The following is a 27,394-nucleotide window of genomic DNA, read 5'->3' on the forward strand; positions in this document are numbered from 1 at the left end:
TTTCTTCTTTCTCTGTTTCTCATCAAAAACTCTGTAATTCTGGAGCCAGTGGAGAATTACCTTGGAGGAGAACATTTGAGGGATGTGTGTAGGTCATGGCCACTTGAGCTCAACTATGAGAACAGTGAGGCACCACACACATCAACTATGGACCAGTGTTCAACACTGAGCAGGTGCCATGGTGGCTAGGATTTGGCCAGGACCTTCTTAGCTTTCCTTCCTCAAGGTCTAGGTACACCTGCCAGAACAAGTGCTATCAAAAGGAGAGTCACAGAAAGCCCCTGTTTGGAAATTCAAGTTGGGGGAAGGAAGAGAAAGAGCAAGCATGCTAAGGTTCCCATGGAGATGTGCACTGTGCTGTCATTTCGGTCGCTGTGTCTGTTCTGATGGATTTTGTGAGGAACTTACGGTGCAAGTCAGAGAAGGGCCAAGCAGACAGAAAGACACCGTGACAGATGCGAACTGTGCCCACCCCTGCCACCTGCTTCTGACTCAGTGCTGTCTCCCAACAGGTGGCCTACAAGGCAGGGAACGAGCAGTCTGTCCATCAGTACACCATCAGCAAAGATGAGCCTCTCTTCCTACAGGCCCGAGCCAATGCTGCCCAACTCAGTGAGGTACAGCTGGAGGGGATGGGTAGCCTGGGCTCTGTGTCCTGTGTGTAAAACCACCTGGCCCCCAAGCCCATCCAGCCACATCAGTGATGTCGGTGTCCATCAAGGTCACAAACATCTGGTCCTTCTGAAAAGCAGCCATCCAGCAGATGTGGGTCCTGCTCAGCGTTTTAGGGGGAGGGGAGGACCACCTTCACAGAAAAGAGCTGGAGGAGGACTTGGGCCAGAGTTGAAGCTGCACAAGGTCATGGCAGAAGGGAGCAGGAGCTCAGATGTTCATTCCTCGCTGCTGGGTGGGAGCCTCCATTCTGCCCCTTGTGTGTGCGTGATCTCAAGCAGATTCTCCTCTCTTCACTGTCCCATTAACAAAACAAGACTCATTCTAGTCCTTTCCTCACTGGGCTGCCGAGGCTTCAGTGACCCAAGTGGGACTTAGCCAGAGGTGGGTTCATCCCCAACTCAAACAAGAGACCCCGGAATCCTGCCCCCTTCCAGTGCATAGTGTGGGAGGATGAGTGCTGCGGCAGCTGCCACATATGAAGGTTCCCCTACTCCCAACTTCCCCCCTCTGTCTTCCGTAGAGGGGTGAGGGGCTTGTTGGCCCTCCCTGCTGGCTCCCAGGTCCTTGGGGTCCTGATCTGAGTCATAGCGGGGGAGGAGGACCACAAGGAGAAGCAGAGGCCACATTGGTTCACCCACAGGAAGGGAGGGAAGCCTTCCGGAAGAGAGTTCGTGGAACCTGGAGGTAGGGGCAGGAGAGGGAGTGGAGGAGCAAGGAGAAAGGGCAGGTGGGCTGGAGGCTGCAGGGAAAGGGCAGGAGTGAGACAGGGGTGCTGGGTGGATGGGGTGTGTGGACAGACATGAGGAACAGGCTTTTTGGAAATGTCGCTGTGTTTTGCAAAGTTATTGCACCCTTGGCATGTCTTTGAGACCTCCAGGAAGACTCCTGGTATTTCTCAAAGCTTCTGAAGTTTAATTTCTGCTTGCGATGGAAGCCCTGTGTGCCCAGAGGCCATCGGACAGGAACAAGATGGCCTGGCTGTATCTGGGTTACGTGGCTGTTGGTGTCGTCCCTGGAAGCATCCTCCTCGGAGAGGGTCCAGAGACACCCTCTCACCCTTGTCTCCCAAATCCCCTTAGAAACTATACAAGAGCAGCTGGGAGAGCCAGAAGGCAAAAGGCTTTGAGCTGCATCTCGACTCCCTGACCTTCTTGACAGCCAAGGCCAAGAGGGACTTGGCCAGTGAGGTGAGTCAGTCCCATCAGTGACAAGAAACTGAATCTTGCCCTCTTTCATCCAGGAAACTCTTTTTTTAAAGATTTATTTATTTATTTGAGAGGCAGAGTTACGGGGGGTGGGCAGAGAGAGAGAGAGATGTCTTCCATCCTCAGGTTCACTCCTGAGATGGCCACAATGGCCGGAGTTGGGCAGATCCGAAGCCAGGAGACAGAAACTTCTTCTGGGTCTCTGACATGGGCGCAGGGGCCCAAGCCCTTGGGCCACCTTCTGCTGCTTTCCCAGGTCATAGCAGAGAGCTGGATTGGAAGTGGAGCAGCCGGGACTTGAACTGGCGACCATATGGGATGCTGGCACTGCAGGCAGAGGCTTAACCTGCTAGGCCACAGTGCCTGTCTCATGTTTCTTTTTAATTTCACAATAACTTTTTATTTATAACGTTCTCACTGTTATCAAAAAAGATTTTAAGGTTGCTTTCATGGAAAACAGTAGGCCATTTAGAATAAATCCAGAAAAAATGATCTCAAACAATTAGAGAAGAGGTGGAATTTCACTAGAAAATTGGAAAACACTATTACTGTGGCTGAGCACTCAGTGAAGCTCTGAGCTTTCTGGCAGCCATGGTGAAAAGGGAAATGGTGGGTAATAATATTTTATTTCACAGTTTGGTAAAAGGAAATTTTAAGATATTCAAAGGAGTCAAACATTTTTACAACTAATTCTGATAGGATGTCATACATGGCTTTGCTTTAGCTCTCGTGCCTGTGGCTTGTATCAGAACAGTTCCTTAGGAGATTGTCATGGATCCCTCTCTGTTCCTCTCATTTAGGTGAAGTACAAGGAGGATTACGAGAAGTCCAGAGGGAAGCTGATCGGGGCCAAGGGTGCCCAGGGGGACTCACAAATGAGTCACTCGCTGCAGATGTCCAAGCTGCAGAGCGAGCTGGAGTACAGGAAGGGATTCGAGGATACCAAGTCCCAGTGCCACGTCTCGATGGACATGATCCACCTGGTGCACGCCCGCAAGGCTCAGGGTCTTGCCACAGACATCGGCTACAGGACAGCATCGCATCGCTTTACGGCTTTGCCCACAGACATGAAAGTGGAATGGGCCAAGAAGGCTTACGGCTTACAGAGCGATGTAAGCTGCGTGCAGTGTGCGTGTGTGTGCAGTGTGCACGTGCTGGCGCGAGCATCTCCCCACACCCTCAGGGCAACCGTTCACACGGATGGCAGCCCTGCTTCCACCTCCCTTAGCGGCAACACTGGTTTCCTTGGGGTTTAATTTTTATCCAAACTATACCTGTGTTCAATTCCGTACTAACAGAAAAATCACTCAGCTCCTTTCTCCTTCCTGGAGTTCTGATCCACGTATATTTCCAGGTGCTCTGCATTGCCATGGATTGTGGCATCCTTAGCTGTGGCCTGCGAGGGGAGAGCATCGCTCACCGCCCCTTTCAACTCTAGTGGTCATTTCTGGAATGAGCTGCTTGCTAGCCAGCAGCCGCTCCCCTCTCCCCCTTGGGTCCTCTCTCTGGTTCTGTTTCTGACTTCAGCTGACTCTTGCCCAGGAGTGTGGGACTGATGCAAAGGCAGGCCAGTTTGTGACACACAGGTGTGTGTGTGTGTGTGTGTGTGTGTGGACACACTTCCTGGTGGAATTCCTGCATAATGGATGGATGACATGCTACCTTTAAAGAAGCATCTACCTAAATGGCTTTCTGTTAAAACTGCTTGCTCCATGGCAGTAAAGAAATAAGGAACACTGCCCCCACCCCCCAGCCCTGCGCAGGGGTGCGTGGGAGTCTGGCCTGTCTTGCACAGTTCCCTCCAAGAGCTGCCACTGGGGCCCTGTAGTGATTTCTCGTTTGCTTCTCCCCCATGCGTCCTTTGAGACAAGGAAACCGGTAGGATTCACTTCCTCCTGAGGGCGCCAAGGGGCCCCATCCCCGGCTCCTCCCTCCAGAGCCCTGGGTGGGGCCTAAAGCCACCATCCACTGGGAAGCCTCCAATTAAAGAGGAAATTAATTTGCATCTCGGAGCCCTGCCCGTGACTGTGCAGAATCAGATAAGACAAAGGAGGCGTCTCGTTGGACTCAGCTGGCACCAAGGCTATGTCGGGAGCCGCTAATAGCCCTTTAAATGTCTGCTCCAACAATGGCCTGTCTTTTTTGTCCCCCCCTCTTTCTCCTTTGTCAGAACCAATACAGGGCGGATGTGAAGTGGATGAAAGGCACGGGCTGGGTCGCCACCGGGTCATTAAATGTGGAGCAGGCAAAGAAGGCAGGAGAACTCATTAGCGAGGTGAGATTTCCTGACAGCGTGGAGCGGGCCTGGCTGCATTTGGCGTGCGGTGTTTCTGTATAAAATTAAAATAATTTCCACTCAAAAGGCAAAGAAAAAGGCAAAGCCACATGAAAGGCCTCAAAACCCAGACTAGGGCTGGTAATTAGAGGGAAACCACATACCAAACACACACCAGTAGGGGCCCATTGAGCCCAGGCAAAAACAAAGTGGGTGACAAATGATATTATGAATAATAATGACAGTCAAACGGAGCTCAATTGCTACCCACCAACTTACCTTTTTAATGAAGCAACACAGGAGAGATGATGAAAAGGTGCATTTATGGCACCCAGAAAACCCCTTTGTGACTTGTACACATTTTCTTCCTCAGTGTAAACAGGTTTTGATAGTCATGTGACATCCAGCACGTGACCCGGCTCTCTCTTGTGGGAGAGATGTCTCGCTTCTATTTAAATCTCACTCCTGCCAACTTGTAGCCACTCTGGCTGGACCCTAAGGCTCTGCTGCTTATAAAAAGAGCCATTTCCTGGCATTTTTTTTTTTTTGGGTGGTTCCATTGAGCAGGTGTTTTTACATTCCGGATGAGGGCTTTTCAAGGTCAGCATTTGATAATCCTGTGTTGTGAGGGCCCTCTCGTCTCGTGTGGGCTGTTTAACAGCATCCCTGGCCTCTGCCTGCGAGATGTGCTGGGGCAGCCAACACATTCTCCAGACATCGGCCCATGTCTCCTGGGGGCAGAATGGCCCCTGGACCAGGCACCCCAGTGAGCTGTTCTGGCTGCTACTTACTAGAGCAAGACAGCCTCGAACCATCAAAGGCAGCTCGCTTCCTGTCTGTCTGGGGAGTGATTTTCTCAGAAGGTCAGGGGGCATTTGCTCAGTTATCTTCAGTGGAGCTGGGTGTTTCTGGACTTTTCTGGATGCAGAGGAGACGATAATGGCCATAACCCCAGAAGACGTTCGCTTCGGTAGCGAGTCCCCAGGGACCTTGTTTTGTAAATAGTTTATTATGGGATGCATGGTTAAAACAGAAAGACACTCATGTTGGTTTTTCAAACACACCTGCCCAGGGTTGATATTTCCCATAGGAAAACATTCTAGTTACCTGGCACATAGATCAGTCTCATAAGTGACCTTAGCCTGGCCTAATTTTTTGGAATCTTGGTTAACACCCAAGTCTCCAAAGACCCTGAGAACCCAGGAAGGACACTACCGCCCTGAATTATTCAGTCCAGTCGCAGAGATGAGCTGGTCATGGGATGAACATGAAAAGCTTAACAGGAACAAGCGCTTAGGTCTGAAGATTCATGATCCCAGACTCTTAATATTGGGCCCATGTTGGACTCCATACAGAGAGAAGAGTCAGACTGTTCAATGCAAACCTTAGACACTGAGATGATTTCTTTATGCATCTCCATCTGGCAGCCAAAAGATCTTTTGGGACCCACTTAGCCCACAGTGGTGTGAATTCGCCACCTAATTTTGCAAACTGGCTCAAAGAATTTGCTTAATTTGCTGTCGCTGCCTCACACAAGCCCTGAGATGTGTGCGTCAGGTAAGACATTCTCCGACAGCTTTTCCCAGCCATCTCATTTCAGGTTGGCACTTTTCCAGGTCAGCGTCAAGTTGGGCTGACCTCTCAACTTCTAGAGAATGCCAAGCTCTGTGAAAGAGCCACCGATGTACACACTCACACCTGTTGTGTGAAGCAGGGCTCAGCAAAGCTCTTCTGTAAAAGATCAGGTGGCCAATATGGTCTCTGTCATGACTACCTGGAAAACAGCCAGCCAGTGCATTAAAGAATGTGTGTGGCTGCATTCCAATAAAACTTTATTTACAAAAACAGGTGGTAGGGCAGCTTTGATTGGATATTTAGCTGTCCTCAGACAACCTCATATATATAAAAATCCAGTAAGACCAGTGAGGGGGTATTTATTATTTAATTTAGGAAAATATAAACTCCATGATTGCATTAAAATAAGAACGATTTCAGTCCCCACTAAATAAACTTTGATGAAAAAGAAAAAGCAAACTTGGGCATTTGGCTTAGTGGCTAGGAGCTGGTAAGATGCCTGTGTCCCACATCACAGTTCCTGGGTTCAATTCTGGGCTCCAGCTCCCGACTCCGACTCCCTGCTAGTGCAGACCTTGGGAGACAGCAGTGATGCCTCATGTAATTGGTTTCCTGCTACCCACATGGGCAACCTGGATGGAGTTCCCGGCTCTTGGCTTTGGCAACAGCTGGGAGCCTTTGTGGGTATTTGGCGAGTGAACCAGCAAATGGGAGCTCTCTCTGTCTCTGTCTCTCTGCCTCTCAAATAAAATACTTTTTTTGCAAAACAAATTAATTAAAGCATGGTTTTCAGAATACTTGAAGAATTCAGTACCCACGTCTTTGCCAGCATTTAAGGTCTTTGTAATTTTTTGTTTGTTTCAGTGTTTCAAACTGTATGATGACTTCTTCCAGTAACAGCACCTCTTTTCTTATTATTGCAATATTTTAAAGACTTATAGCTGCACCAGGCTCCAAAGTGATTGGCTAGGTTAGGCTCACTGTCTGTAAAATGAAAGGGTTTTGATTGTGATGTCTGCCGAGCCCTTTTGTGGAAGAAACATAGAGAGCCTCCATGGGTAAATGTGACTATGAATGCTCTTTCTTGCTTAGAAGAGCCAAACTAAGATATGTAAACAACTGTGACATAGTATTTGAAGCCTATAAAAAGAATCCTTCCTAAGTGTGTATCCTACAGTATTTTACCAGTGTAACCTAATTTTGAGATGTTGTCTTTGCGCCAGGTGGAAATACTTTAATGTTAATTGACATGAGGTTATTCTTAAATTGAAACAAATATTAACCTGAAGGCACCTAGGATAGAAAGATGGAGGAAGTAGAATAATAATTATGTTCACAAATTCACTCTAATCTCAAGCAACCTATGATTTTCTCTTTCAAATGGCATGAAAGAGCAGCACAAAATTCACAGCTTTGATCTTTTTCTGCTCAACAGAAGCAGTACCGTCAGCATCCAGATGCTTTGAAGTTTACCAGTATTAAAGACACTCCGGAGATGGTCCAGGCCAGAATTAGTTATACCCAGGCCGTGGATGTAAGTGATAATGTATATACATTATGACTCGGAGAGTGGGCTGTTCTTTCAACACAGCGATTGAAGCACAGGGGTCCTTGGGCTTGCTCCTTCTGTTGTCCTAAGGATGAAGGAGCTCCTTGTCCTTTGCAGAGACCCCCTTAGCGGGAGTGCTTCCTCATTACCATGCCCATGGGGCGTTCCTGCACTTCGGATGCCAAGTGGGGCTCCTGCACCCTACTGCCCCGGGATGCCTCCCATCTGCATGTCTTGCACATGCATCCGTGGTGAGGCCTTTTCCCCCTCTCCTTTTGTTTGAAAGTGTTGTGTTTAGAAAACAGGGCGTTGGGCGAAATGGTTGGTCATGGAATACGGAAGCCAGGCCCCCAGGGCAGGAACTGCTGCTCACTGATCTGACTGATTTAAATACACGAGACTGTGTGCAGCCCGTTTCCCATGCTCTGTTTTGAATGGGAGGCCAAGATCGGACCCTTTGTCCTCTGGTGCCAGGTCCACTGGAGACTAAAACTGAGTGATGGGTCCTAGAAGACTTCCCTATGGGGCATGGATTAGCACTTTTTGGCTGATTCTCCTGAGAGGACCCTGCAGATCTTTGTATAGGGCAGACCCGGCTTTCAATATCTTAAAACCGTCCAGTTTTCCACGAGGTAAATTTACAAGCTGTGCAAGGTGGGGTTTCAAACTCCCCTCCTTTGCTTTCCAACTAAGCAAAGTATTCTGGCTGTGCCTTCTTCAGCACTTTCCAACATGACCCGAGCACCTGTCGGCATCTGTGATTGGATGATTGACAAGCTTCTGCATTTAGGAATTTATAATTTCTTGATAATCAGCCCATTAATCAAATGGCATTTTGGAAAGCACAGAGGGTCAAGCAAGAACTTTTGTATGAAGGAAAAATCCTTGCTTCTTCCTTACCCTAACCAACTCTAGGGGGCACTGCTGTGATACGTAGAAACCTGGACACGTCTGATAAGATCTGGGCTAGAAAAGCCTGCTTTAGGAACTTTTCTCCTGTGGCTGTTGCCACCTCCGTGTGTCATTGTGAACTCCTAGGACATCATGAGCCCAAATCAGAGTTCTGGGTGGACAGAGCCCTAGACCACCCAGCACACATTTCTTAGGGCAAGAGTCCTTGGGACAGGAGGGAAGAGCGTTGCGGCAGGGGTGGGGCCAGCCGCACCTGTAAGGGAGCATCCTGGTGTTTGCCGCTGATAAGTGAGTTACTCGGTGGTAACCAGACCTCACATCCGCACTTGACATCTACCTCCGCAGCATTCCACGAGTGGAACACTCACGGAGGGGAGAGCTTCAGCGTGTCCTGTTCTGAGCTGGGCCGGGGGAGGGAATGACGTGCAGGACACCACCCACGCAGGCCATGAAGTCTGGGTGGGGACAGGGCGCCAGTGGTGTGTCTCTCTGAAGAGGTGGCTCTTGTGGTACCTGGGTGTCTTGTAGGGTAGCTTGGCGGATGCCTGCGTCCGGGAGGCTGTGGGTTAAATGAGAATCTAATCTCTGTCCACAGAGGTTGTACAAGGAGCAAGGAGAAAACATAAAGCATCATTACACACAGACTGCCGACCTCCCTGAAGTCCTGCTGGCCAAGCTGAATGCCATGAATATCAGTGAGGTGAGGCTGACCCAAGGGGCACGGATTTTACTGACACGAGGGTCAGGGCTGGCTTCGGGTGCCCTGGGCACAGCAAGACCCAGCACCGCTTTCATGCTCTGTTCTCATCATCCCCAAACTTAACAGCGGTTTCTGAGCAAGAGGTCCACACTCTCTGCTTTGCAGAGCTCAGTGAGGAGCCGGTCCTGCAGAAGGGTCAGGCTCCTTGGACAGAGTGGCACAGGGAAAGTGTGTGGCTTGGGACAGATGGCATTGGCACTGAGGAGCTGGGAGGTGGGAGCGTCACAGGGGCGTTGAGCATATGCAGCAATCCTGCGAAGGAGAGACTCGGGCTCAGTGCTCCCCTCTCCCAGCACCCCTCCTACCCTCCCTGATCTCAGAGAGAGAGATGTCTGACTTTTCTTTATCTTGTGTAAAGAGCTATGCAAATGCAACCTTTCCTTCCTCCAACCCACTTGCTGCTCAGAAAAATCTGGCCCTGATTCCGAAGCCTTGCTTTGAACAAGTGGGTAAAGTGTGGCTTTACCCACTAGGGGCAGGTGTGAGCCAGAAGCCAGCTCTTTGGTAATTTTTTTCCTGAGTGGTCTCTAACCCCAAGTTGGGGGAGGGGGAGAAAAACCCACCACCAAACAGAGCTTCACCCTTATAATGAACTGAAGCTTGGGAAACCCCAGGTCACTGGAAGGTCTTTATCTGTGCACGCTTCCCTACAGACGCGTTATAAGGAGTCCTGGAGCAAACTTCGAGAAGGCGGCTATAGATTGCGGCTGGATGCCCTTCCGTTCCAGGCGGCAAAGGCTTCTGGCGACGTCATCAGCGATGTGAGCATTCAGCACTGCGACAATGTTGAACACCAGCCGGTTTTCACTCCTTTTGCCCCTAACCCCTGCCTTCTTTTGCCTGTGGTTAATATCCTCTCCTCTCCAAAGTGACTGCGATCGGGCAATCAAATAGTGACCGGTGAGAAAGAATGTATCTTCCAGCAAAAAAAAAAAAAAAAAAAAAAATTGCCCAGCCTGGGGTACAAAGCCAGATGCTGGAGTGTAAACACGGACCCTGGGCAGATGAAATGCACCCTCCCCCACGAGATTTCATAAAGCGAGTCCCTGTGAAGAGACTGCTAACAATGCACCCACCTTCCTCCAGCGTGGGCCGCCCACGTGGATTTCATCGCTGAGCCCTTTAGTCATTGGGAGTCTTGCATATGAAAGAATAGACCCTTTGCTGACTCCCGCGAGTTTTCTTTTAACTCCCCCAGTTACTGTCAAAAGAACAAAACATTTTCGCCCAATACCCACCTCTTCCATTCCGTGTCCCTTGTCCCCGAGCTGTTACTCTCTCCCGCTCTCTTTCCCTTTAGTACAAATACAAAGAGGCATTTGAGAAAATGAAAGGACAGATGCTTGGCTCCCGGAGCTTGGAAGATGATCTCAGCCTTGCACATTCAGTGCACGCGACCGCTCTGCAGAGCGACGTAAGTGGGAGAAAAGGCACCGGGTGCCGTGGGCCTCACCTGAGGATGCTCATGCCACCGCCAGCGAATGTCACTCGTCCTTCTGCACGTGGGCGCTGCTTCGGTTGCTGCCTTGCTCGGTGGCATTGTTAAATCCCCTCGGGGCTTCCTTCTCCTCTCTAAAATGAGGTTGGACTAGTTGACCCCTTGGTTCCCTTCCAAGCTGGGCATTCTTTGATTTTGCCCAGTGGCTGCACACAGGCTAGATTTGGCCTGTAGAGTGAATTAATTGCAAACCTTTAAAAATGGAAACTTTTATATAAAAGTGTGATACTTCAGGCCGGAAGCTGAACTGGGCTCCCAAGTTGAATTTAGTGAGTGACAGCTCTGTGTGGAGTGGATGTGCGCTCTCCCCATCATTCAATCTCCCTCATCCCTCACTTCGGGCTTCAGTACCTGTGACACCTGCCTGACCCCATAGGCATGTGAGTTTGCTACCACCCTCTGATCGTTGATGGCAGCCTTTAGAAGCTGCTGCTGCTGTGTGGTAGATGCTGTTTCCTCGTGCGTGTGTGAGTTGGGTAATGCCAGTGAGAGAATCTGTGCCCAGCATACTGTGGGGGACTAGACACTTTGAAATGCATGGTCTTGGTTAACTGTGTGACAGTCTTTGGGAACCCTGCCTCGCTTTCCCCACTTCTAACATCTGCTCCCTCTCTGTCCTGGGTGGTGCCTGAGGGTCTAGGATTGGCTGCGGATTGCCCTTTTGCTGGGAGCGAGGCGTGAGCAGCTGGAGCCTCGAGGAGGCGGAGGGAGGGGTGGCCGGGGCTGTGGAGGAGTCTGTGTTGGGCAGCACCAAGCCCCGTGGCGGACGCCCAGACCTTTAAGCAGCTGCCCCAAAGACTGCTGTGGAGCCGGGGGTCATCAGCGGGCCTCCGCCTCCCCTCCTGGGACGTGCTGGGCTTCGGGGACTATCCGTCCTCAGGACCGGGCTCTCTGTGTGTCTTCCCTGCTGCTCCGGCTCCTGCACAGCTGAGGAAGCCATCTCGGGCTGAGCAGAGGCTCTTCCCAAGCTCCCGTGGGAGGAGAATCCCTGGTGCACGAACCTGACGGGTGATGGGGAGGAGAGCCTAGACAGAGTGCAAGTTAGCCTTGCATCGTCTTGCCCCGAGCAAGGGGGAGATCCAAGGACTTGAGGAAGGGACTCACGGACATGACATATCGATTCCTGGGACTTCTGTGTGGCCCCAACCATGGGCCTTCTTCCTCCAGGCTAATGACCCCCAGGAGCTGAGCTGAAGGTGGGCAGTCAGGACTCAAGACAAGCCAGGCTTGTTAGACCACAAGAAGGGTGCCCACCCCCCTCCCTGCCTGCCCCTTCCCAGGCTGATCCGGGACACGTGCGCTGAGTCACTCACCCTGATGGTCCCCCTGCAAATAGCGACTTTGAAATAGCCGCTGTTGCTTCGTCTGTCCCTCCAGGTAAATTACAAGAAAGGCTTTGAACACTCCAAGGGGCAGTTCCATCTGCCGCTGGACATGGTCACCCTGGTGCATGCCAAGAAGGCTCAGACCCTGGCGAGCGACCAGGACTACAAACATCCACTCCCCCAGTACACCTCCTTGGCCGAAGACCTGAGGCTGAGCTGTGCCAAGAAAGCGCACAGGTTGCAGAGCGAGGTAAGGCGACCCCACCTCTCCCTCAGAGCCCTTCTCTGCGCAGCTTTGCCCCCAGGCAGTGCCCTGCAAGCTCCTGTTGGCCCAGGGAAGGCCCCCGGGCTGAGGCGTCCTCAACCTGCGGCTCCTTTTCAAACACAGCCTGAGAGTTCCACACAGCCCTTGGGCACGGTTGCTCTTGTCTCATAACAGCTGCTGTTTAGCAGTGCCTCTGCTGAATTCTGGGCCGTGTTTTCATGCACCATCTCACTTAATCCTCACAATAGCCCTTTATCGCTACTTTATCCTCATTTTACAGCGGAATTACAGTGAGGTGCGAAGAAGGTAAGCGACTTGCCCAAGTTTGCACGATTGCACTTGAAAAGTGACAGGGCTGGGGTAGGAACTTAAGGTTCATGGTTTTCACGGTTAAGATTTGCCCATGGCGTTGCCTCCAGCTGGGCAAGGGTGCCTCATTTGTTCCTGTATCACCCATCTTCTGAACAGAGCACGATTTTGTCTTCTTTTTCTTTTCTTTCTTTCTTTTTTTTTTTTTTTTTTTGACAGGCAGAGTGGACAGTGAGAGAGAGAGAGAGACAGAGAGAAAGGTCTTCCTTTTCTGTTGGTTCACCCCCCAAATGGCCTTTATGGCCGGTGCGCTGCGACCGGTGCACTGCGCCAATCCGAAGCCAGGAGCCAGGTGCTTCCTCCTGGTCTCCCATGCAGGTTCAGGGCCCAATCACTTGGGCCATCCTCCACTGCCTTCCCACGCCATAGCAGAGAGCTGGACTGGAAGAGGAGCAACCGGGACAGAACTGGTGCCCCAACCGGGACTAGAATCCGGTGTGCTGGCACTGCAGGCGAAGAATTAGCCTAGTGAGCCGCAGTGCCGGCAGATTTTTTTTTTTTTTTTGAAAGGCTGAATGATAGAGAGAGGGATAGGTAGAGAGAGATATTCCATCCTCTGGTTTACTCCCCAAGTGACCACAATAGGTGGAGCTGGGCCAGGCTGAAGCCAGGAGTCAGGAACTCCATCAGGGTCTTTCACATGGATGGCAGGGATCGAAGTACCTGGGCCATCTTCTGCTGCTTTTCCCAGGCCGCATTAGCAGGGAGCTGGATGCAAAGCAGAGCAGCCATGGATGCGAGGTCACAGGTGGCTGGGACTGGAGACAGAGATCCTATATGAGGTGCTGGCATTGGTGCAGGCAGCAGCTTAACCCGGGCCCCAGGGCTGAGATCTTGGGAGAGGCTGCTCAGAACCCGTCTGAACTGACCCACATGGGGAGAAGAGTCTTAGGGGAGAGATGGGGAAATCCAGGCTCTGGGATGCTTCCTGGGGCCCCTCGAGGAGTTGTCACTCCACTGCAACACCACGTTCCAGTCCCAATTCCTGGTTCAGAGCAGGCAGGCCAGGAGGACAAGGATGCCCTGGAGTTTGTCCTCACTGCCCAGGGGACACAGACCGTTCTTCCCAAGAGGTGACAGCACCTGTCAGGTACCCGCCTGCTCTCCTAGCTTGCAAGGTTTTTTGTGCTGCGAGATTTGCAGGTAACGGGCCCATGTAGGAGAAGAAAACCTCTCTCCTGGCCTGGCAGGGCCTGTGAGCCGAGCAGAGCTCAGATCTGGGCATCTGTCGTCTGTCCCAGTTTCACGCCTGTGTACAGCATTTACTCAGTGACATCAGCTGTCAGGAACCTGAGAGCAGCCGTAGGAGCAAGGGAGCTGCCATGCTCATCTCATCTCAGCCCCGCTGTCAGTCGATCGGGGCAGGCTTGCCCTGCGTCTCGTTGTGATGGCACTGGAAGGCAGCACGCCCAGGGGGCGCCTGGCTGGCTGAGGGCAGCGGGTTTGGGGACTCTTTAAACTGTCAGCCCAGATCACTCAGGGACACACACGCGCCCCAACCCGCATGGCCTCAGACAGGCCTTTGCCAGACTATTTCAGTTTCATTTATTAGTTCTTTCTTAACACAGGAGTGATTAGTGTCTCCTGCTGCCGTTGGAGAAGACCTGTTAGGCCATTTGCACATGCGCCCCCAGACAACTGACTCTAACCACAATCCACTGCAGTGTTTAGTTTTGATAGCCCCCATCAAAATACAAATCCACCCAGCCTCCCTGTAACAGCTACTCGGAGAGAAGCGACAGGGAAGTCTTGTCTTCTGAGCACCCCTCCCACCCCAGCCCATGAACATTCACTAAGAAGCACCAGCGAATCTGCCGAGAGCCCCATGTCCGCAAGACGGGTGCGGCTGGGGTTCCGATCCCCACATGTCCCAAGACCTCCGGCCTCTCTTCGCTTCTCTGTTCTGAGAGTCAGGCTTCTCTGAGTTCTCGAATCGTTGCTTGCAGAATCTGTACCGCTCTGACCTGAACTTCATGCGAGGCGTGGCCTGTGTGGTTCCCGGCACAGTGGAGATCGAAGGGAGGAAGAGAGCGTCTGAGCTCATCAGTGAGGTAACGGGGCCCTGGGAGGGTGTCCAGCGCGATCCCACGGCTGAGGCTCTCCTCTGAGCCAGTTCGTCTCTTTCTGCTCACGCCAGCTGAGTGTTCACCTATTAGCAGGGGCCACTCATGACCTAAACTGAAGTCTTGCCTGGCCTTTTTTTTTTTTAAGTGAAAGACTTATTTAGTTTAGAGTCTCAGAAAGAGAAAGAGAAAGAGGGGAGAGAGAGAGGGGCAGAGAGAGAGAGAGAGAGAGAGAGAGAGAGAGAGAGAGAGAGAAACCCCGTCTGCTGGTTCACTCTCTGATGCCAGCAATAGCCGGGGCCGTGTCAGACCGGAAGCTGGGAGCCAGAAACTCAATCCAGGTCAGGAGATGTAGGAACATCAGTGACAGGAGCCCAGTCACTTGAGCCATCCCCATTGCCTCTCCGGGTCTGTATTAGCAGGAAGCTGGAGGCAGGAGTCAGACCCAAGCACTCTGAGAACACCTAGGGCATCTTAACAGGAGTCTTAACCTCTAGGCCAAATGCCCACCCTGGTTTCTTTCTCATGGACCCTCTGTTCAGCCTGAATCCCGGTTCAGATGGCTTTGCGGATAGGGGACCAGCCCCTGCACTAGCAATTAAGGATCGCTCACTGACACACTGGATGTATTCTCCCTGTGTGCCTTCCGAGAGTGGCCTCTGGTACAACACGGAGAGAGCAGGCTTTGGAGACCCACAGACAGAGTGAAATTCCAGACCAGCAGCCCTTCGCTCTGTGACCTTAAGCCAGGGACCTGCCCCCTCTGAGCCTCTGCATCCTAATTGTTTAAGTGGGTTCATTATCCCTCCTTTGTTTGTTTGTTTGTTGGTGAGTATTAGACCCGAGTACCGTGCTTCTCTGGCAGTGGTAAACGAAGTGGTTGGAGACAATTTCTTAGTGAAAATACGCAAGACTTAGAGTTCTGGGTTCCCTGGTTCCCAGCGAATCTTGCTGCCCCTGAGAGGGTGACAGGACTTCTGTCCCTGGTAGATGCAGACACTGAGGGCGTAATGGGCAGCACTGGGAGTGGCCAGTGGTGTTCAGCGACCGGCCCGAGTCATCAGATGGGCTTGCTGTGTGAGCTCAGAAGGCACCTGGTGCTTGGCTTTTCCTAAGGGCTCTCTCGAGCAAGGAGTCCTACCCCGTGTGGTACAGCAAGACCCCTCTTGGGGCTTAAAAACAGACACGGGCCTGGTCCCCACTGCCTCTGGGCCCTCAGTCTCCTGGGGTGTGGTATAGGCACGTGTGTGTATGTGTGTGTGTGTGCGTGTGCGTGCGCGCACACACAGTTGGTGGTGGTGGTGCACTCTCAAGGCTGGGGAGCTCAGGATCTCCAGTCAGCAGCAGACTGCAGATGTCAGCCTCCAGGGTCACGTTCACGGCAGAGGCCTAGCTGCCTTTCCCCCATGAGCATCTCATTCTGCCATGGGCCTGCCTTCTTCTCCGCTTCTTCAGCCCAGTGAGCTCTGAGGTCCTGAGAACAGGTGGCCAGCAGGATCTCGAGGGTCACACGGGAGCCTTTGCAGAATGAGACTGTACAGCCAGGACTTCATGAGTGGGTTCTTCTCCCTTTCTTCAGAGTAAATACCGTCAGCATCCCTGGTCGTTCAAACACACAGCTGTGACAGACACGCCCAACCTCCTGCACGCAAAACTCAGCAACCAGATCACAAATGAGGTAAAGTCTGCTGATGGCTTTGGATTGGGCTTTTTCAAAATCACTAAACTTAAACATATGCATGAGCATTTGTGGTTGGGGGGGAGGGCCTGGGGGCTTATGTGGAGGTCTGGAAAGGACAAGCGGGCATCACACAGAGCCTGAGAACCTTCCAGAGGGAAAGTGGGGTGAGTGTGCAGTCTGGCTCTCCATGGCAGCCCCAGCAGCAGCTCATCGGACCCCAAACTCCGGCCCCACCCTGGGGCACCTCTGAATCCACAGCGCCATTTAACAAGATCCTTGGATGACTCCTGGAAGCTGAAATTGGGAGTACAGATGGGACTTGAACCCAGGCACTCTGATATGGAATGTCAGCATCCCATGCAGTGTCTTAACCACTGTATCAAACCTACGCCCAAACAATTTCATGCTATCTGAGGATCCTTCTCGGGACAATTGTGGTTATCTAGGGCAGCTACATGGGATGGTGTTGGTCAGGTGTCTGGATTGTCCTTCTCACCCACCATTTGCCCAATTCACACTTTAATCAAATCTCTAGCAGTAGGGAGATGCAGGGAAAGGAATCTCATTCCATAAAGTCATCCCAAGCCTGTTGGTTCTACTTCTTCTTAGTAACTATCTGCTTTATTTTCAAATTGGTTTATTTTCACTTCACTTGGAAGGCAGAGAGACAGAGAGAGCTCTCCCATCCACTGATTCACTCCCTGAATGCCTGCAATAGCTGAGGCTGGGCCAGGCTAAGCCAAACCAGGAGTCCAGAATCCAATCAGGGCCTCCCATGTGGGTGGCAGGGACCCAGACACTTGACACATCAGCTGCTACCTCCCAGGATACATTAGCAGGAGGCTGGATCAGAAATGGAGGAGCCAGGACTTGACCTAGGGACTTTGATAGGGGATGCAGGTGTCCCAAGTGGCGTCTTAACTGCTGAGCCAAATGCCTGCCCCCTTAGTGGCTGTCTTCTAGGTTTGAAATCAGGGAGGGTGACAGAGAATTAGATGTGAAATAATCTTGACTTTTTAGCATTCTCCTTCTGACACTGACTTTTAGACAGCAGTTCAGACTTGCCTATTTATATATTAGTTCCCTCTCTCACCTAGTTAAAAAGTAAGAAACATCAGCCAGGGATAAGAAAGGCCAAAGGAACAGAGTTGATGATCTGGTATAGTGACGCTGCCTGGTGTATTCCTATTCAAACTTTCCTGCTTACTTTGTGAGCTGGGTGCCATGGGGTAACAATGCCTTCTGTGATGGCGTCTGGCCTTGGAGAACTCAGGAAGCACAGACTCTCATCATGACAGTCGGTGGTTTTCTGTGATGAGGCCATGGGGCAGTGTTGGCATGTGTTCAGCAGTGGGAAAGGTCTCAGGGTACGGTAAAGGATGCAGGCCGGAGCTGGGGGGACCTGCCTTGCACCAGGCAGAACCTCTCCACAATTTCCCAGGTCTCAGTCTTGTCTTTATGCTGTGTCCCCAAGGGCAAAAGTGTCTGATGTGAGTACAGAGTCTTACCTTCCTTTTTCTTCTTTTGGCCTTTCGATGAGCAAAGTAGATCGCCATCCCTTACTTAGTCCGGGTCCATCACTCGATCTGACTTGTGAACGACAGTCCCTATTGAAAGAAACGTCTTCCCCAAGGCTGAAGGTGTTGTCTGCGACACAGCAAGCTGCCTTTCACTGTCATTTCTGCCCTGCTGAAAGGAGGGACTCCCTGCACCGTGGATGTGACTGCACTGACCTCCTTGCCTTTGTTTTTTGGCCCAGCGCCTTTATAAAGCAGCTGGAGAGGACGCGCGACACCAGTACACAATGACCCTGGGCTTGCCCGAGTTTGTCCGAGCAAAGACCAATGCAGCCAATCTGAGTGACGTAAGCCTTTCTCGTTGCTTAAGTTCAAGTGCGCTCCCAATCCACACGTGTGTGTTTCCGTGAAGGGCCTGAACAGTGACCCTGCTGGCGTTCACAGAGGCTTTTTGAAATGCATGTTTTCAAATGGCCGTGTTCAACGTGCCTGTTCACAGTGTATTGAGGACACCTGTGTCCTCGGGAGCCTACTGCAGGGCGCGTGCCAGGGAGATGTGCCCTGTCTTTGTAACACTGAGTTGCCAAGGAAAGGCATAGCCTTTGTTAATTCATGTCACTTTATTTTTAAAAGAAGATCTACATGTGTTCCCTCTTCAGGTGAAATACAAGGAGTCTTGGCGTAATCTGCGTGCTCAAGGCTACAAGCTGACAATGCAGGCGCTCCCCTTCCAGGCTGCCCGGGCCTCTGGGGACATAGCCAGTGATGTGAGTTGAATGAGATGACCTTCCATCTTGCCTAATTTCTGTTAGCTTCATGTAAAACAATGTCTGTGGCTGATTTTCCGGGATTAAAGCGAATCTGTAACCATGTGAGACAGGATGTCACCTGCAGAATACATTAGATCTGAATGAGACCTTTGACAGGGGGAGGGAAGGCAGAGCTGTGCTCATCAAAAGCTGAACTCGGGCGAAGGTCTCCAGCAGGAAGGAGATGACGATTCAGTTCCAGTAGCGGTGGCTGTTCGGGCAACAGTCCCCTGGGTACTGCGTGAACAGCCTGTGCCGTTAACTCCACCCAGAGTTAGAAAGCGGACTCACGATGGAAACCGCAAGATAGCGTAACGCGCCTCCCGCTCGGCACTGCGCGTTTCCACGCGCTGGCGTTACACTTGCCAGCTGTGCTTCAGCGACTCTGTTGATAGCGTCCATAGCTTTGGGATATGAAGGTGACTTTCTCTTTCCTGCAAACAAATCACAGAAAATGTGGACTTCAAATACATGGATCTTGTCTTTTGGGTTTAATGTTTTGCCAAGTACGAACAGATAAAGCGCAAGTTTCTCTTTTTCCCTTTTTGATAAATTCCTCTTGGCCACAGGACACGTAAGGGGGAGTGGGCCCTTCATGTGGGTTCTGAGGCTGGGATTTTAATTAGATGGGAAGAATGGACTGGTGTTTTAATTGTTCCTCCCCAGGGAGGAAGGTGGGCTCACGGGCCACCCCACTGTGGTTTGCCTTATGATCACCACCCCCTAGCACAGGAACTGGGTGATCTTTCTAGGGTCTGCAGTGAAAATGCATGGGGGTAGGGTGGGGGTCTGTGCAGACCAAATGCCAGCCCCTGAGCAGCAGGTCCTCCTTCCAGTTTCTCTACAGACACGACTTTGTGAAGGAGCGAGGGAGGTTCATCGGGGTCCGGAGCGTGAGTGACGACCCCCGGCTCCAGCACTGCAGGCGGATGGGCCAGCTACAGAGCGAGAACCAGTACAGGAGGGAGGCGGCCAGCAGCCAAGCCCAGTGCCACCTCCCCATGGACATGGTGCACCTGGTCCACGCCAGGAAGGCCCAGGCCCTGGCCAGTGACCACGACTACCGCACACAGTGCCATGAATTCACAGCACTGCCCGAGGATCTGAAGATGGCTTGGGCCAAGAAAGCTCATAGCCTGCAGAGTGAGGTAAGAGGCCTTGGGGAATGCCAGCCAGCCCAAGCTTCCTCCTCCCACCCACCTGGGAGTAAATCTCTTAGGTGGTCCGTGTCATCCAGGTGGGAATCGTTCCTTCAGTCTCTCAACAAACATTTAGTGAGCACCTCCTATGCACCAGGCGTTATTCCTGGAAATACAGCAATCCACGAAAGGACTGACCAAAGTTGTGTGCCCATGAACTAGAACTGAAGAGAGATAAGCCATGATTCCGCAGTGCAAGGTGTAGATGTCAGAGGGTGATCAACAGGTATGGAGCCAGAGCAGAGACATGGGAAGGAGGGTGTGTGTGTGTGTGTGTGTGTGTACATGTGCAAACTGAAATGGGCCATCAGGGCAGTTCTCATTGAAAAAGGAGCATTTGAGCTAAGGCCTAAAGGAGATGAGAGAAGAGGACAGAGCGCTCTGGGCAAACAAAAAAGCACGTTGAAAGGCCAAGGGCCTGAGCAGTGCAGCTCTGGTGTAAATGAGGCTGGAAGGAAGGCAGTAAGTGGGGTGGGGGCCTTCTAGGGGTTGGGGTCAGAGAGAACACAGCTAGGCTGTGTATGGAGCACAGAGTGGTGATCTGGATAAGAATAATGGGATCATGGCTGCTACCACTGATTGCTTCCCATTGCTTTTATCCTTGCTACCGTGCTTAGGGGTGGGACACTTGTAATTCCTATTTCAGGGAATGTGAGAAGTCCCCAGGCAGGCCTGGCTCCAGAATCCCTCCTGCTCTCCTGGAGAAAGCTCAGAGCAGAGGGGTCTTGCCTCTCCTAGCCCAACTGTAGAACCTGAGGCTCAGACAGAGGAGCTCCTTCCCTGAGCAAGGGCACCACACTGTGGTGGGAGGTTCTGGAGTCAGACTTGTGGAGTTTGACTCCGGTTCCTCCACTGCTGGACGTGTGAACTTGAGCGAGTCTCCATCTCTCTCCAAGACCTCAGACATGGCCATGATGAAGTGGGACATAGCAGCAGTGACAGAGTGATTATGGCCAGTACTTGGGAAGACACTGTGGCAGGCATAGCTCTACAGCAACCCACATTGGAAGATGCTCTCAATTAGAGCATAACCCACAGCTGTCACATGAACCCTTATCCTCTGCAAGCTCCCCAACTTCAGCACCTTTGGCATTCGGGGCAGGATAATTGTTCACTGTGGGGACCCCTCCTGTGCATTGCAAGATGTTGAGCGGCATCTCTGGTCTCTGTTATGTGCCCAGAGCACCTCCCAGTGTGACAGCCAAACATGTCTCCAAATATTGCCAAATATCCCAGGGGACAAAATGACCCCTGGGGTGAACATCCAGTTCCCAAACGAGAGCTGCTCTAGAGGAAGCCCTTGGCACGGCGCCTGATCGGTAGAAACGCTAGGTGAGCGCTGGCTGCCCTGAGGTGCTCCCTGCACCCGTGCTCCCAGCTCTGCACGCCTACTCCTCCTTTAATTCTATAAGGCAACAAGGGAGGCATTGTAAGCATAAAGTTAGTTATTATAATTCTTCATTCATTATTTAATTAACTTATTTATTCATCACAATCAGTATCTCCCTAGAGTATGGAGTGGGTGGGTTCGTCTGGGCTTCACCAAGGGGACTTAGTTACTGAAGTACACAGCCCTTCCCTTGCTAATGGGCATCCTGAGGACCCCCAAGAACTGCTCAAAGCATGGCTCTCTGGTGTGCAACCACAGTGGCCTGTCTCCACCTTGGGAGAGGGGAGGGAGGCTGAGCTGGCAGCAGAAGGGTGGGTGGGGAGCCACTTCACCCCTTGCTGGCTGGGTGCTTTAAGTCACCACTTGACCTTCAGAAAAGTGCAGAGGTCAAGTGGATCTATGATTTCAGACTTCTGGGATTATTGGGAAACTTTTTTTTAAAGATTTTATTTATTTATTTGAGAGGTAGAGTTACAGAGAGAGAGAGGAAGAGACAGAGAGAGAGGTCTTCCATCTGCTGGTTCACTTCCCAGAAGGCCACTGTGGCTGGAGCTGAGATGATCTGAAGCCAGGAGCCAGGAGCTTCTTTTTCCAGGTCTCCCACGTGGGTGCAGGAGCCCAGCCACTTGTGCCATCTTCCACTGCTTTCCCAGGCCATAGCAGAGAGCTGGATCAGAAATGGAGCAGCTGGGACTCGAATTGGCACCCACGTGGGATGCCAGCATCCCAGGCAGAGGTTTAGCCTACTAGTTCACAATGCCAGCCCTTGGGAAATCTTGTATTTTAATGATAGGATTGACATCTTGCCAAATTTTATGTTACTAAGTGAGGAAAAAGGAAAAAAAGCTCCCATTTCTGTTCATTCTGAAAAGAAAGGAAATTTTAACACTCAAAAATTACTAAGAATATAATTTAGAAAGGGGAGTTCTTCCCAAGAAATGGAAGATGATAATCTTACACTGACATTTTAAAAAATAGGATATGTATTAAGATTTTTGAAGGCTAAGACATTATTGTTTCAATTTTAAATGACTTTATGTATGGTATATGCTTTATTTTAAAACTACAAAGTGGTTAATTTGGGGGGGGGGTCTGGGTTCCAAGTACTATGAACAGTAGGCCCCAAAATGTCCAGCTGGTTCTGACACTTCAGCTTTATGCAGTCGTTATCAAAAATGCAATTTCCCATGGTTCCATTATGCTGCCCAAGGTTCACTCCATTCAGAGTCTGGGAAGTAGTCACTCAGTTGCTCAGGCCCTGCCTACAGTTGCTTTTCCTGCCCTCACCCATCCAGGCCAGAAGGAAAGCTCTGGGTCAGGTCAGGCCAGAGGGGACCAGGAGATGCTCCCCAGGGCCGCGATTACCCTTGTCATGCTCAAGTCCCGCCTGTGTCAGGCACTCACCTGAGATGCACGTGCTGGCCCGGGCAAAGTTCCCCGTGGACTGGTGCAATTTCTATTGCCTCTTGGTCCTTTTCCAAGTCTGCCCTTGCACCGGATCACCTCACTGGCTCAGCCAGGGCTGCAAGGCCTCCTGCAAGCACGTGCATGGCCTATCTTGGGGACAGTGTGGCCCCACCCTTTGTAGCTCTGTGACTACAGGTGACCCCTGAAGCTCTATGGGCTTCAGTTTCCTCATCAGAAACAACAAAACAACTGTAGCTAAAATCATGGGACACTTACCTGGACGTAATATTTTTGCACAGATTATTTCATTTAATAGTTGAGTGGGTACTAGTATTTCTCCTGTGCTTACAGATGCAGCAATATGGCACTAGTAATCTAAGTAACTTGCTCACAGCCACAGACTGGCAGGGAAATTACTTGCTCAAGACCATACAGCTAGTAAGGGCGGGAAGTGGGGCTCCCAGCTCCGGTCTCTTGCCTCCTGGCTGGGTCCCCGGCATCCCCAGGTGGATGAACCCAGGTGCTCTGGCTCCTGACTCTGTCCTCTTAACCACGACACGTGTGGTGTAGCAGCTCATGGCTCTTCTGGGAATCAAGACCCTTGTTTGAACCCCCAGATTGCCAGTGGGTGAGACTACAAATTCTTCCTTTGCAGGAATAGTGAGCACTGAGTGAGACGCCGGGTCTGAAGCAAGCCCCATCCCACACAAGGGAGTGATCTTAATGTTTCTTATTAATATGACAAATGCGTCCCTTCCCTCAGTCACCTCCTGAGTGCAATTGTTTACACTGTTCTTGCATCAGGTAGAACCAGGGCCTGAAAGCTGGAGTGTGGACATTTGCAGCACAGTGCTCCAGAGCGGGGTTGGGGGGTGCCAGGAACCCCGCTGTGTGAACCTGCAGGTGTCTTCCAGACCTCGGGGTGTGTAGGAAGAGGAGCTGCCATTGGGGAGCCAGCCTCGTCGGCGCAGCTGCAGAAGATCCCTTATAATCTTAGAACGCTTCTTCCAGCCCAGCTTTGGGTAGCTGATTCGTCTTGACTCGCTTCCCTTCTCCCCTGCTTTCATCCTGAAGTCGGGGGCAGATGTGTTGTTTTTAGGGTCTGCGTGAATAGTCAAAGCGGGCCTGGGAGCTGAGATATCAATAGACAATCCATTTATAAGAGAATCTGAGGCGCAGTCAGATCTTTGGGGAACCTGCATCTTGCCTTCTGACTTACCTGCGATCGTACTGTTCAGCTCAACAAAAGGCAAGTTGAAAGAGCGCTCCCCACTTCATCTCGTTTATGAAAGGAGCAAGGCCCGGCTGTGAAGAGGCCCTGTAGGATTATTCTCTCCAACTTAGAAATTTATCCAATTTTCTCTGTTCTTTATCAGAGTGGAAGGCAAAAGCTTTGCCGGTGTAGACTGAAAGATCGCGGTATGAAAAGCAATCTTACTGACATGGGGTTTTGAAGCCTGCTCCCGGGCCTGAGTGATGTCTCCCTGCACCAGTTGGAAAGCAGAGTGGAATTTGCACAGGGGCCTTAACCAGCAGACAGTAGATCAGACACGGACCCTCTTTGAGGCCAGCTGTGAGGGACGCTGTGAATGCCGAAATGAAAGAGAGCTAAAAAGGCCGCGAGGCTGATTTCGGGAGTGATATTTTGCGTTACGGCAGAGCTTACATCTAAATTAGAGAAATGCCATCAACTTCGTTTAGACCCAAAGTTTAGATTTCCTTGGAGAGGTTTCTTCCACCTTTAAAAAAAAATGCCTAATTTCCATAAAGAGAAGGAGAGAAGCGGCCAGGCGGCAGGTCCCCTTGCAGGTGCCGGGGAGTGGACTGAGGAAGAGGAGTGGGATTTTGCATTTTAGGAGGCTTCTAATCAGACGTTGTCTTAAAGCGCGACTCGCTGTCTTCTCCTGGGAAGGATGCTGTGGTCTTGATCTCCTGAGCCCTTCAACCGCAGGACAGGACGAGCCCAAGGCTTAGCCCATTTGTTTGCCATGCAAGCACATCCTAAGGCGTAAACTGAGGCACACGCAGGTTAAAAGGGCCTCCTCGCGGTTCGATGGTGGTGGTGTGGTTTGTCTTGGTTTTTTAAGTCCTGCAGTCTTTGACCCTTGTCCCCTCTGCTGCCACCACTGCAGGAACAGCAAGCTAACTTGCAGAGCAGCTCTTGTCCCTGAATGCCCTCAGGTGGGTTGGTGCAAACAGAGTCCCGTTTTGGTAAAGTGATTTGCTCCGAGTCACAGCGGGTCTGATCCGGCTCTCCACGCCCTTTTATGGACCTAGCAGTGTGTGGACTGTTTCTGTCTAGCAGGAGTCAACGGCCTCATTGGCAGGATGGGACAAAAATAATCCTGCCGGATGCTTGGACTTGGGCACATAGCTCAGCTCTTTCTCTAAGTGCTCATTCACTAGGCCATTACCTACTGCTCTGAATCCTGGCTGTCCCCTGGCAGGGCCTTCTTGTATGCTGGGCATGGTCCATTATTTAATTCCTGGCAGAATGCACAAATTCAAACAGTTTGACTTGCAGGTGTGCAGAAGAAGATGTTGAGTTGTTGCGATGAAGCATCATTACAAACACCAGCACACATCAAGGAAGGTCTAGAAGTGCCCTAAGAGTCTTGGGCACTGTCCTGATAAAAGCCCGTGTTCTTCTTCCTGCAGTGGCGCTACAAGTCAGACCTGATGGGCATGAAGGGCACAGGATGGCTGGCGCTGAGATCTCCGCAGATAGAGAGCGCAAGGAAGGCTGCAGAACTCATCAGTGAGGTACCACCCATCTGCCCAGTTCCCCCACCTTACTTTGGAAGCAGGAACCTGTTTACAGAGTGGAGACCCCAAGAGAAAAACCCCTGAGTGTTTTTCTGGGACCACTTGCAACCAAATCCCAGGATGAGAGTCGCCTCTCAATGAATTCACTGCTGGGGAACTGAAGGCACGGATGAACGAGAAGTTTCTCAGGAAACAGGTTCTGTACAATTGTTTTCCTGGAGAGCAGGACGCATATGCCTCCCAGCTACTGAGCTCCCTCCCGGTGCACAGGAACCATGAGATTTCAGGTGGAGATGGAAGTTGTACGGACAGCTACATTACCAGAACGCAGGGATGCATGGCCGCCTTTGGTTTCTTAGTAATATAACTTATTTGGACAAGATCCAAGCAAGTCCCATTGGTGCTGGGTCCCCCTCCCCTTTGCTGAATGCCATGGCGTTAGGAGTCTCTTCCTTTGAGAGGAAATGCAGGGAAAATGTACTGGGTCAGGGGTCGCTCGGATCTCTCCCTCCTCTTGATTGTTAGATGCCTGCCAACAAGTGGGACTTGTTTTTCATTCATGTCATTGGCACTTTTGGGGCTGAGGAGGTGGGGTGAAGCTGCACCTGGAAACATGCAGGCGGTTTTCTCATGGGAATCCTTGTTTTCCTGTTACAGACCAAATACCGTGACAAGCCAGACAGGATCAAGTTCACCACGGTGGTTGATTCCCCAGATCTGGTTCATGCCAAAAACAGCTACGTGCACTGCAATGAGGTCAGTTCTTTTCTCATCACATCCCAGGCACGCGTGGGGTGCAGGGCATCAGCATCCAGGCTCTGCATAGATGTGAGTGCACACCCCTGCCCACAGTCCAGTTGTTTCATCTTTTCTAACCTCCCTTACTTGAAGGAGGTCGGGTGGGGGAAATGTGGGGAGAATAATGATAGCAGCCCTTTCATAGGATTGAGCAAATTTAATGAAGGTTCAGTAAATAAAAGCACAGGAAGCTCTCAACAAGTACCCAGGACATAGTAAGTGCTCAAGCAATGCCTTGATGATGGCTTGCTCACAATTAATAATAACACCCAGTATGAGCAGACTTTGCCTCTTACTGGTTGATAGATGGTAATAGAATTAACAGGTTAATGTAACCCAGTTAGCAAAGTACAATGACATTCAAAGCTTCTTCCTGCTTTGCTCTCTGTATAACTTAGCCCTATTTCCTCCAGCCTGTATTTATTTTGAGGAATGCGAAGTCCAATGTTTCCTCCCTGAAATTGTCAAGGGGTTCAATTCTTCACCCCCAGTGACAAAGCTGCATCGTCCTCAGAGAGCCCAAATGTTATACAAAACCTAAATAGAATTTGGGAACAGATCGAACTATTACAGAGTTTCCTCTGCAAAAAATAGATGAGGCTCCAATGCTTCCTAAAATTGTTTGCAACTGTTTAATAGATGCTCTCAACATAGCTTGAATTTTAAAATTCTGTCTTTCTGGGACCAGGGTGGACTATGAGAACCTGTTCTTGAACACATATGAATGTAGTTTACAACCAAAAGGACTCCCCAGCTGTGTGTGTTGTTATTGTAATCATGGTGGTGATTAATACTCAACAGAGGCTTTGAGGCTTTGCCTCGTTACTAGTGGAAAAAACCTGGTCTGCTCTCAGGTGCAGGCATTCTCTGAAATCCCCACGCATCTGGGTAAAACCCATGAGATGGCCAATGGGGATGTTGGATTGGGGCCCATTTGGAGGAGATCCTGATCATCTTAACAGATCTGTTAACAACTAAGCCACCCCTGCCTAACCCTGGCCATACAAACACCCTCCACCAAGCAGGGGGTCAGGGGAGCAAGTGAGCTGCATGTCGCCTGTGGTCCAGGAAGTTACTCTCCTGTGTCTCCCTGCAGCGTCTGTACAGGTCTGGGGACGCCGAATCCCTGCACAGATACACCCTGATCCCCGACCACCCGGATTTCGCCCGAGCCCGCCTCAACGCGCAGCATCTGAGCGATGTAAGTGAACTGGTGGTTCAGGTGGGGTGTGCCTAAAAACCAGCTGTGCCCACAGCATATTTTGTTTGTTAAAATAAAGTCCTGGGAGGGGCGACTTGGAGCAGAGCGGATACTGGACTGACAGCATATGTGGCTTTCAGTCACTTTCCTCGCTG

At 51.1% G+C, this 27,394-nt stretch overlaps 1 protein-coding gene across 4 annotated transcripts in view; it reads left to right on the forward strand.

The window, feature by feature from the left end:
• Nucleotides 1-27,394, forward strand: part of NRAP (nebulin related anchoring protein) — a 69,049-nt gene that overhangs the window by 35,186 nt on the left and 6,469 nt on the right. For all 4 annotated transcript variants that reach the window (XM_062215255.1, XM_062215258.1, XM_062215256.1 and 1 more), the window contains 17 exons: nt 513-617; nt 1,755-1,862; nt 2,681-2,992; nt 4,051-4,155; nt 7,166-7,264; nt 8,787-8,891; nt 9,605-9,712; nt 10,252-10,365; nt 11,827-12,024; nt 14,355-14,459; nt 16,051-16,149; nt 17,912-18,016; nt 18,329-18,436; nt 19,315-19,626; nt 25,133-25,237; nt 25,898-25,996; nt 27,135-27,239. In XM_062215255.1, coding sequence (XP_062071239.1) covers nt 513-617; nt 1,755-1,862; nt 2,681-2,992; nt 4,051-4,155; nt 7,166-7,264; nt 8,787-8,891; nt 9,605-9,712; nt 10,252-10,365; nt 11,827-12,024; nt 14,355-14,459; nt 16,051-16,149; nt 17,912-18,016; nt 18,329-18,436; nt 19,315-19,626; nt 25,133-25,237; nt 25,898-25,996; nt 27,135-27,239 — 2,292 coding nt within the window. The remainder of the gene's footprint in view (nt 1-512; nt 618-1,754; nt 1,863-2,680; nt 2,993-4,050; nt 4,156-7,165; nt 7,265-8,786; nt 8,892-9,604; nt 9,713-10,251; nt 10,366-11,826; nt 12,025-14,354; nt 14,460-16,050; nt 16,150-17,911; nt 18,017-18,328; nt 18,437-19,314; nt 19,627-25,132; nt 25,238-25,897; nt 25,997-27,134; nt 27,240-27,394) is intronic.

This window comes from Lepus europaeus, chromosome 17 (assembly GCF_033115175.1).
Source record: "Lepus europaeus isolate LE1 chromosome 17, mLepTim1.pri, whole genome shotgun sequence".
Classification (NCBI taxonomy): domain Eukaryota; kingdom Metazoa; phylum Chordata; class Mammalia; order Lagomorpha; family Leporidae; genus Lepus; species Lepus europaeus.